Source organism: Pinus tabuliformis, chromosome 3_2, assembly GCF_031772625.1.
Source record: "Pinus tabuliformis cultivar Carrire ecotype Pingquan chromosome 3_2, CPIR1, whole genome shotgun sequence".
In the NCBI taxonomy this organism is placed as follows: domain Eukaryota; kingdom Viridiplantae; phylum Streptophyta; class Pinopsida; order Pinales; family Pinaceae; genus Pinus; species Pinus tabuliformis.
The window spans coordinates 289,762,458-289,774,498 of NC_142302.1; the positions used below are offsets into that span (position 1 = coordinate 289,762,458).

General features: G+C 35.8%; 1 protein-coding gene across 1 annotated transcript in view; it reads right to left on the bottom strand.

The window, feature by feature from the left end:
* Positions 1 to 9,723: 9,723 nt before the first annotated feature.
* Positions 9,724 to 12,041, bottom strand: part of LOC149180744 (immune-associated nucleotide-binding protein 1-like) — a 226,444-nt gene continuing 224,126 nt past the window's right edge. Inside the window, exons 3-5 of the mRNA XM_089416262.1 lie at positions 10,813 to 10,971; positions 10,606 to 10,725; positions 9,724 to 10,201 (exon numbers count right to left, since the gene is read on the bottom strand). Of these exons, the coding sequence (XP_089272388.1) occupies positions 9,977 to 10,201; positions 10,606 to 10,725; positions 10,813 to 10,971 (504 nt within the window). The 3' untranslated portion in view covers positions 9,724 to 9,976. The remainder of the gene's footprint in view (positions 10,202 to 10,605; positions 10,726 to 10,812; positions 10,972 to 12,041) is intronic.

A 12,041-nucleotide genomic window follows, 5' to 3' on the forward strand; every position in this document is an offset into this window, starting at 1 on the left:
TAACACAAGTGAGTGTCGGACCAAGCAGTCATTAGTGGCTGAGTTGAAGGCTTCATAATCAAATGCATGTTCTAACCCTGAGTCAAAACCCAACAAGGGGAATGACAAAGGGAAGAAAATCATTGATGTGGAGCCCAGAGCCACTGTTGCCACCGTCAAGGTCTAGAAGAATGAGCCCGAAGATCTATAGTAGGGGGAGTGTCTTTTCCACTCACAAATGTGGGTGAAGGGGTTGCCACTACAATTCATTGTTGACAGTGGCAGCCAAAAGAACCTATTTCAGCAAAGGTCATGAAGCAACTGGGCCTACCAACCACACCACACCCGCAGCCGTACAACATCGGGTGGCTTCACCAAAGGTGAGATCGCCGAGTCCGCCGTCTGTGTCGCCTTCCCTACAACATCAAGCCCTTCACAGATGACGTATTGTGTGATGTTGCACCTATTGATGTGTGCGATGTATTATTAGGCCAACCATACTTGTGGAAGCGACATGTTGTGTATGAATCAAGGCCTCGCGCTATTATTATTTCTTTGTGTAATTCATTATATAGGATACCGGAGGTAGCCCCACCTATCGCCACCTCTTTGATCTCTGCTAAGAAATGCAGCAAGATCATCTCCCAGATTAGGAAATTCAATTTCTGTCTCATTCGCTCCCAAAGTAAGGGGAAGATCGTCGCCATATCCATGACCCCTATGAAGGGTTCCTCCACGCGGCAACAACAGTAGATGGATACGGTCATGAAAGAATATAGGAACATCTTCTCCTCACCCACACGAGTATCGTTGCACTATGAGGTCAAGCATTCATTCGATCTGACTGCTAGAGCACCTCTACACAATGGGTCGATATATCATCACTCCATTCTAGAAAATTCCAAGTACAAGCAGCGACATGATCAGCATCAGGTACCACACAAGTTTCAAGTCGGCGACAAAGTATGGTTGCATCTGTAGAAAGAGTGCCTTACAAGAGCCCATTAGAAGCTCAGACCACTCTGATATGGTTCTTACACCATTACCAAGGTTGTGGGAAACACTGCTTTGGAGCACAACATTACCCCATTCCTTCTCTTTCACCAAGTGTTCAATGTGGATCACCCTCGACCATGCTTGCAACCATTACTGGACACATCAGAGGTTGCAAAATAGCTCACCAATGACCAAGTTCAATAGAAGTTTCCTCATCTCATGGAGGAACTCAACGCAATCGGGACCATTACTTCCTAAGGGGGGAGGAATGATCCAAGTGGATGTTGGTGGCCACCCTCCTATCCCACTTGGACCCCCACAACTGTCTCTTTCATTTTTTCAGTTTCCTTAATTGTAGCAAAATTTACTATTTTTGGTAGGTTTTTCAAGTCGTGAACTTCCGGAGTTGTTTTGAGGCCCTAAACGACGTGTTTTGGGAAAAATTGGAGCAACATGGATCCATGGACTAATGTTTCTCACTCAAAGTTGTAGTCCTCAGATAGATCTTTCTAACGAGGTATTGTGCACGTTAAACAAAGATCATATGCCAAAGTTACGACACCGGGAAGTTGATGTACCAATTTACCCAAACACTAGGGTTAGTTTTTTGGATGTTTAGGGTTTTCCATTATTTCTCAACGATAAATAGGCCTTCGAGCCTCATTGTAAGACAATTCAGAGGCATGTAGCCACCACATCTCTTCTAAGAGATAAGCTACCATCACCTGAGCTAGTTTATTTCCATTTCTGTTTGTAAGCAAATTTTATTATTTTACATTAATGAAATAAAGAATTATTTTTGTTGCATCTCTGTATTCATGGTTATATTTTTAATTTGTTGCATTCATGTTTAAATCTGGATCATCATTCCTCCCCCCTAGGAAGCAATGGTCCCCATTGAGTTTAGAGCCTCCATGAGGTGAGGAAATTTATGTTGAACTTGGTCCCTAGTGAACCACTTGACCTGGTCAAGGAGTTGGCCTACTTTGACAACTTGATATAGTTGGATCATTTGTTGGTGAGTTTTATTGACTCGTGTGTCCATGAGATGATTAGTTGTGGCATGTTCCATGCAGTATGGGTTGAGCTCTCTTGGTGTGAGTTGTTATGCAATGTCGGATGTGTCCAACAATGGTGTAAAGTATGGCCAAAGGTGGTCTACATTGAACACTGGGTTTAGACCAAGGAACGGTGGGATGTTGAGCTCAAAGGGATTGTCACCGACACCTTTGGTGATGGTGTATCGCCCATATCTCAACGAACTAAACTTGTAGTGGGGTCCAGCAAGGCGTTCCTTCTGAAAATGTAGGCAAACTTTATCGCCCATCTAGAACTTTTGCAACACTCGATGCTAATCATGACGCTACTTGTACTTAGCATTGGCTTTGTCCAATATATCATGGACATGCTAGCAGATATGTTGAATGCACTCAATGAATCTCTTAGCCCTGTTGGCTTCAAACTAGACATGGGCCAAATCTCCCTAAGTCGCTGAAAATAGTATGACCAAATCAATGGGACATAATGACTGAAATCCTAGTCCTACCTAAAAGGGGTTGGGGCCCATTGACCTATGGAGAGCTTTCTTGTAGTTGTGTGGGACATAGGGGAGACTTTCATCCAATGTGCATGGATGCTTTGAGTTGTACATATGCAGAATGTGTATAATCATCCTATTGACAACCTCTATTTGGTCATCATCTTGGGGACGAAAAACCATGGACTTAGTATGTTTTGTATCCATCATCAACCAGAGACTTAACCAAAATGCACTCAAAAATTTGTTGTCACGATCTGAGACAATGGACTGTGGGATCTGAAAGTGCACCCACACTCGCTCAAAGAGGAGCTTAGCAGTGGCCTTTACTATGATACTCTTCTTGTAGGCTACCATGATGGCCATCTTAGAGAATCTGTCCACGACCATGGAAACATAGTCATTGTCGTGCTTAGTAGAAGGAAGGCATGACATGTAATCCATGGAAATAGATTCCCAAGGTCGACTAGGAGTATATATTCCTTGCTTCTTGATGGTTGGTTTGGTAATGGTGTAAGTGGTGTAGGATCTAATTTACTTCCCAACATCATGATGAAGTTTCGGCCAATAAAAATACTTTTGTAGTACTACCATTATTTTCTCTACTTTGAAGGTTCAGTGATCCAACTCTAGTGAGCCTCCCAAACCATATTGGTATGCTCGCTTGAAGAAACACAGATGTGTCTGAGGTGGCATAACAGTGCATCCTGAAGGTGAAAATTTAGAATTTGCTTCCCTTTGAGGAGTGTCTCGCATGTGCTGGCGAATTCTGGATCACTTTCATAAATATGCGGCCACTCTAAAGTCTCATTCCCACAGGAGTCGAGCACAGTGATCAATGTCATGACTAGTGGTCGGTTGAGGTAGTCTGCAACATTATTGGTGCTTCCCTTCTTGTACTTAATGTTCACATGGAACTGTTGTAGGTAGGTGGACAATTTATGATGGTGATAATTCTGCAACTTCCATTGTGTGTATATGAACTATAGGGGTTGGTGGTCTATGTGGATGAACATTTCCTTCCCCATAATGGAATTCTTTCATTGAAGACAAGCCTGCATAATGGAATACATTTATTTGTTGTAAGTGGGATATGTGAAAGTTTCTTAATGTGGTAAACCATTGGATGCCCCTGATGAGTAATATTTGCACCAATAACATAGTCAAAGACATCTATCTCAATCTCAAATGCTTGTTACAAGTCTAGTAATTTGAGCACTCGTGGAGAGCAGAGGTGATGCTTCAACTCGGAAAATTCCTTTTGTTTTGTTTCAAACCAAAAAAACTTTTCTTTCGCTCCACCCTTAGTGACTTAACTTAAATTCCAAATGATATGAGAGAATCCCAACACGAACATGCAGTAGAAATTGGCAAGACCCAGAAAGCTGCAGAGCTCTATTAGAGTGGTTGGGGTTGGCCAATCCCGAATGAATTATATCTTGGATGTGTGCACATGCACACCTTACTCATCAAAGATGTGCCCCAGATATTAAACTTGGGTCATGCCAAAAGTGATTTCTTCAAATTGGCACACAACTTGCGTTATCACAGGGTTTGAAGGACCTGTCGGATATGGTGGAGGTTCTCTTCCCAACTTGGTTGAAGATTAATATGTCATCTAAATACACTACCATGAATGCATTGGTGAATGGTCACAAGATGTTGTCCATCAATCTCATGAAGGTTGCGGGGACATTCGTCAACCCAAACGACATGACCAATCATTTGAAAAGGACCTCCTTGGATTTGAAGGCACTCTTCCACACATCCAAGGATTTGATAGGCACCTCGTGATAATCAAAATTAAAGTCAATCTTGATGAAATATTTGGCTCCCTTGATTTGGTCCAAAAGGTCATCAATCTGTGGGATTAGGTACCTATTACGAATAGTGATCTTGTTCAATGCCCCATAGTCAATACAAAGTCTCGAGGTCCCATCCTTCTTTTGTACCAATACAATCGAGCTCCCACAAGGTAATGAGTTTGGACTTATGTACCCTTTCTGCAACAGTTCTTGAATCTGCCCCTTCATCTCATCGTTCTTTAGAATAGAGTGTTAATAGATCATTCCATTGGGCAGCAACTCGTCCGGGGTCAGATCGATGGAGTGCTTGACCTGATAGTGCAAAGGAGGTCAAAATGTCCCTATACTCCTCCAATACCTTGTCCATCTACTGCTACTATGCATAGGATCCCTATGTGGAAATCATGGCCACAACCTTCTTCTTCCCCTGAGGCAAAATCATCAGTATAATAAATTTCCTTATGTGGAAAATGATCTTACTACATTGCTTTGTAGTGATCAAAGAGATGGCAGTAGGCGGGGCTACATCCGGTATCTTGTACAACGTATTAGCCAAAGTAATAATCACAAAGTGAGGTCTAGAATCATATACAACATGTCGCTTCCACAAGTATGGTTGTCCTAATAATACATCCCAAACTTCAAGAGGAGCAACATCACACAATACCTCATCTGTGAATGGATTGATGCTATAGGGAAGGTGACACTGCTGACTCACACATATATCTCGTCCTTGGTGAAGCTACCCAATGGTTTACAATTGTGGATGTGTTGTAGTATTTAGGATTAGCCACTTCATGAGCTCTAATGAGATGAGGTTATTTTGGTTCCTGCTTTCGACAATGAAATATAGTGGAGAACCCTTCACCCCCATTTGTGAGTGGAAGAGGCATTCCCCCTCCTCTGGATCTTCAAGCTCATTCTTCTAGATCTTGGTGGTGGTCATGGTGGCACTAGGCTTGGCATCAATGATCTCCTTCCCTTTGTCATTCCTCTTATCGAGTTCTGACTCAGAGTAGGAACATGTGTCTGATTCAGAGGCCTTCAGCTTCACCACGAATGACTGCTTGGCCTCACACTCACTTTTGTTGTGAGTGGAGCTCTTATTGAACTCACACCATTTTCCTTTATCATTCTTATCTTCATGGTGTTGTTCTTTGCTTGCGGCTTCGGTGGGTTATCCTAGGTAGACCCATCTTGGCTATGTCCTTTGCTCTATGGTTTGCGGGCACCTTTTCCTTGCTTCAGATTCATAGATCCAAAGCCATGCTTCCTCTACTTAAACTTTTGTTCAATCTTGACAGTGTATTGATATGCCATGAAGAGCGAAGAAATATCCAGGAACTCCATCTCTTCCTCGATGTACTTGTGTAGACAACTGCGGTACTTGAGTACTGAATGTCACTTAGAATCCTTGATACCCAGCTTCTTGCGAAGGGTATGGAAAACATTAGTGAACTCCGACACATCTTAGTCCCTTCCCTGTATTAGTGTGGTCCACTTTATGTATTTATCTTCATAGTTCCCGACAAGGTAATATTGTCCCTTGATGGTGTCTAGGAAAGAATCCCGAGTGGGTGCAGCTAAAAATAGTGAGGGTTCATTCTCCTCCTTTTGTTCACAGTAGGTTTACCACTAGTCCTTGACGTGTCTCAAAGCTTTGACAAGTGAAAATGTAACCTTTTCCCAATTGGAAAAGTCATGAACTGAAAAATATCCTTCCAACTGATTTAACCATTTATCTACGGCATTTCCATCTATCTAGCCCTCAAATATGGGAATATCGAGTTAACTTGTACCTTAAAAGGAGTGGCTACTCGATGAAGATGTGTCGCATGTGGATAACCATCGATCGATTTAGGCAAAGTTATCCATCATCGTGTTCCTCTGTCATTTGAGGGCTTCCTCGAAAAACATTTTGAAAGAATCTCCTACCCCGTCCTCTTTATTTTATTCCACCATGGAAGGTCACCAAGGTTTGTGAGGCTTGTCTTGCAATGGTTCAAACAAACCAAGCCCTAACTCCTTATATTGTGACCTCGTTCCAGACATGAAAAGAAAAACAAAGAAAGAGAAGATCATTGTGATACCATTGATCTTAAATTAAATAGGAACGCAACAAATTACATATATAACCATAAATATAGAGATGCAACAAAATAGCACTTCATTTCATTATTAGAAAAACACTGAACTATGCTTACAAATAGAATGGAAATAAACTAGCTTGGGTGATGGTAGCTTATCTCTGAGAAGAGATGTGGTGGCTACATGCCTTTGAACTATGTCATAACTTGGTCATATTATATTTGTTTGGCATGTACAATACCTTGTTGAAAAGGTCTTTCCAAGTACTACACGATTTGTGGAAGGCCCCTCCCTAAGAACCTCAAAAAAATGAAGTTTAGGGGGTCAAAACTACTCATGAAGTTTGGTACCCAAAAAACTCCTAAAAATAGTAAATGTTGAAATAAACAAGGAAACATATGAAATAGAGTGGAGGTCTAGCTATAATACATAGGTGTCCACCAATATCCACTTGGATCTAGGAATGATTATATATCCAAGTCCCATTTCATCCAAAGAATAAGATAGTTATGCCATCTAGTGAAGGGTTTGTCATGTTCTTCCATCCAATGTCAACAAAATCACTAACATGGCCTTTTGTATTAGAAATCTAATTATTAAAAAAATATTGAATAGGCACAAAAAAAAAAGATCCTAATACCATTTGATTTAATTAATTCCTTAATTTATATTTGTTAAATTATAAGAAGTGTTTGAATTAGTATAGAGACAAATGATGAGAAAACATCGTCTCCAATCTACTCAAGAAAATAACTCCATTAAATAATTGTGGGGATCGATAGTTACAAAAAGTAATTAGCCTTTCTATTAAAAGAAATGAAGTGATTAAATGATAAAAAAATCTTCCTATCTCATTGAGTGTATCATGGAACATCACGAGAAAACCTAGGTCAAATATAGAACTTATAGGCTCCTATAGTGAAATAACAAAGATAATAAAGCTAAAGACAACAACTCAAGGACTAAAGAAACTCTACTCTATTTCTAATTCCTTAAATTTTATTTTAGTGTTTTCATGATAGTGAAAAGAGGATTAGATACAATGAGATCTTCTCCAAAACAAAATAAAAAAAGGAAAATCCATTTACCTTTGATAGAGACATGAAAATGATGAAAGTTTAGGTTTTTTTTGCTAACACTAAATAAATAATTCTGATTTCGTAGCTACATTTGAAGCTATCAACTAAAAATAAAAATCTCCAACCTTACAAGTAAATCCTTATTTTTGTGGAAACATTGTAGAAAAGTTAATATGATTAAGGAAGGGGAAGTCTACCAAAAACCCTAAGATATTTTGTTTGAAGAATGACTAAGTATAGATGAAATCTCTAAAAAATTTTGAAATGCAACTCATTTATTAATGATGATCCATGGAAAGTGAATTTTCTCTAAACCATGAAGTTAAAGGCATGAGAAGATATTTTTGTGAAGTCCACTTCAAATATTAAAAAAAAAAAAAAAAATGTGAGAAAGGAAAAGATAAGTATAGGGAGAAAGAAGATAAGAAAAAGGTATATGAAAGTTGTTCAATTCTAAGCATAATATTTCATATCTAAATCAATTATTGCAAAATAAACTCACTGGAATATAAATGAATGAAAGTTGTGAAATGTATTGTGTTTTATGTAGAGAAATAAATTATTCTAAACAATAATTGCAAAGAAAGGGAAAAGGTAAAGGTGTTAATAAGGTCTCAGAAACATACATTTTATGTAATAATGCTAGTGTTTCCAAGATTTATGCAACTCTTAATAAGTAAATGATCCATTTGCCATGGTAAACATTCCAAGTAAGATTTAGAGTTAATTTATTTCTATTCATTCCTAGTTATGTTTCTCCTAAATTAATTAAAGGTTGTGATGTCAAGATAGTTGAACATAGCAAGTTGTAGTTAGATTTGTTAGCCAATGGCATGAATAAGCACATGAATGAAATAGTGAACCAATTATCCCTTGGATACCATGTGTTCATCACCATGGATTAATTAGAGCCACATAGTGAAAATCCATTGCTACAAAAAAAAAATGGGTTGCAACAATGATGAATGAAACATGAGAAACTATGAAGGAACTCCTATACTTATGTGGTAGATAGTATTTATGCCATTAAATATGTGCTTCAAAAAGTGTTTCCAACTGGTTGGATTGTGTGTTCGAACCCAACAATGAGGTGCTTAGGATTGGAGGCATTTTAGTATTGCAAGAATTTAAGCACATATGAGAACATGGGTAGAAAGAACAAATAGGGATTATTTTAAATATGTTTAGGTAACACTAATTGTATGCAAAGTTATGCAAGTGTGAAATTTATCAAAACCTAGTCCATTTTTTTGGAACTCTTGAAGAAAGCACAATCCTTGATGGGAAAAGGATAAAGGATATCATGGAATTTTTTTCTAGAACTTTGTTATGTTATATCCTAAACATAAAGAAACCAATTATGTTAATAGGCAACCAAAAAAAAAACACTTGAATCTATAGTTTTTAGAGTTCATTATAAAGTTTTGGAATAATCTTGAAATTTCCCATTTCCATTTTTTTTTATAACATATAAAAATATATGGATTTATTTTAGATAATTATCCAATCCAAATGTAAATATAATTTGGATAATTTAGATTCCATAAAATTAAAAATAACAATAAAAACAAAAAAGAAAAAGAAAAAAACCCTAAATATCCTATATAATGTTTCAATTATTTATATATATATATGAATATATATATTAGAATATATATGAATTTATAGTTATAATAATAAATATACATTTTAGAATCACTTCAATTATTAAAAAGGAAAAAAATAATATTTTACAAATAATTTGGCATTGAATACCTCTCAATACCTAATATTTTACAAATAATTTGGCATTGAATACGTCTCAATACCTCTCTAAGTGTACTTCTAATATGAATATGTAAAAAGAATTTATCATTTGATATCAAAGGATATTTTTTAAATCAACCCATTTTAAAAACCGCATTTAGAATCAATACCTCACATATATAGACTATTACATTTAAAAAAAAATCAAAACAATAAATATAATATTTTTTCACAATACTTCATCTTCTATAAAACAATTCAATTCACAATTTTATAATGTAAATTTACCCGCTAAGATCAAATGATTATAAAACAATTCAAATCACAATTTTATAATGTAAATTTACCAGCTAAGATCAAATGATTATAAAACAATTGACCAGTTTTTGTAACCAATCTTACTTACATACACAATGATTGGAAAGAAATTGAATAACTAACGTCCGAAAGAAAACACGGAAACTCATGGAATGTTCCCTCCAAGCTATCAGACTTAATGCACCACATAAAAGTATATATAAAATAAAATTTTAGTTTACTGGCAGTTACCTATAAGGTTCAAGCTCTGATACATGATGAGATTGTAATCTACATAGAGCGAAAATTTCACTTTCAGAACGGTAACTTTAAACTGCCATCGTTCTTATGCTTTCATCGCAAGTGTTCAAAATATATATATCTAAATGGCATCAGAATTGTTTGCATAATATGTGTTGCTCTATTTTTTAAAACAAAATTATCCACACTTACATAATCACACAAGGAAGATTGGCAGAAGCTGCAATGCCTCGACAAGGATTAACAGAGAAGGAAATGCCTCGACCAGGACAGGCAGGAGACGTGGATCGCAATTTCTGTTCAAGCTCACGGATTCTTTCACGTGAAACTCTTTCAGACTGTTCTCGCGCAGACTGTTCCGCTGCCAAATGTTCTTCAAACCTTTTTGTAGATTTACGCAATGTCTTCTCTACCTGATCAAACACAACAATATGGCGTGAAAATGTGACTATTTTTAATAACTAATGTGTAGAATCAAGTCACCCATAATATTTACGAGCTATTCCTAAAAAATAAGAATCACTCTAGAAAGTAATGTAAGTTACAGAAATGAAGTAAATACAAATATGTCAAATTCGGCTATATTTACCTAAAGAAAGAAAGTAAATAATCAGGGTAGATAATCCATCATTCTAAACTGACAAATAGATAGATCATAGCAAGAAGAAAACAAATCATTCCTACCGCACTCCCTAAACGCGCTTGACTTTATAACCATCTATATAGCACAAACTGCATAGCATTACAATATCTAATTGATAGACTAGTACTAGTAAAACGAATTCACACCATTTGGAGGCTAGAGTAAATTGATTACCATTTCTGCCGATTTCCTAATCTGTTCAGCGTGTTGTTTTTCCATAGTTTCCAATAACGTCTGCATTTCTTTGTTGGAATATCCACCCGTTTCGATATTCTTACGTCTATTTGCCCATTCCTGCAAAAATAAAAGAGAAAATGAGCAAAGAGTACTCTACATATATTCTTTTCCACCATAACTGCGTTCTGAAATGCGCACGCATACCTGAGCGTCACGGAACATTTCATTAGTATAAGGTTGGCCATCGTTTTGAAAAATTACACTGTCTATCTGCTTCAGCAATTCAGTTACTTGATTTTCCTTCACTGGTTTCGTTCTATTATCGAAAACGACCTTTCTATTATTGCATCTGAGTAAAAGCCTCTGCACACATCAACATAGGTTTACATAAATAAAATTATACGTTTGAACAACTAAAAGAACAACTACATCTCAATTTACTGACAACATTTTGCTCACTGACTCCAATTTCCATCAATATACAGAAATAATAATATATTAAGTGCACAACAGTAGTATGTTTTATTTCGTCTATATATCGCATTATCAAGCACAGTTGCAGTGAAATAAAATTAACAGGTGAGATGGCATTTTAGATAGACTCTTAAAAGACATGAGAAGTTATCAAACAGGGACATTTAAATTACCATAAAATTAAGAGACAAAATGGCATCATGTAATAACGAGACAGGAAAGTTATATTGTTCTTTAAAAAATTGTATGTTAAGCATCAATCGAACATTTATATAGTTTTATAGTTTTCTAACATTTGACAGTCACATTTAAAAATATAACTATTAAGGGATATTTAAAATGAAATGGGTAATGGTTATAAAGTAAGGATATTATGTTATATAGAGATCTCATGATCCTCCACATTCTTACTTCTTAATCCTAGGAGTTTGCATATTTGCAAACTTAAGCATTTTTGTTTCCCTTAGAATTTCAATAAACACAGCAGAAAACTTAATGTATTGGAAAAAAAATTTATTTTTTTTGGGCAATCATTAATGCATTTTGGAGAAGTACAAGAAACATGGTTAACCTGTTACTGGTTTGATAGTTACATTTAAAAAAAAAAAAATCAATATACTATTTGACAATTAGATTATAATGAAAATGAGAAAAGATGTTTAATTTTTTTTTATGTTTAGTGTGAAACTTATATTTAATATTTGAAAAAATGTTAATGACAAAAAATATATTAATAGAAATTATAAATAAGAAATTTTGTATTCACTTTCTATAAAATAATTTTATATCAACTTTATAGATATTTCAATTTTTAAAAAAATTTATAATAATTAAAGAAAACAATCAATATATATCATACATAAACTATCTCGACATTATATATATATATATATATATATATATATATATATATATATATATATATATATATATATATATATATATATATATATATAAGG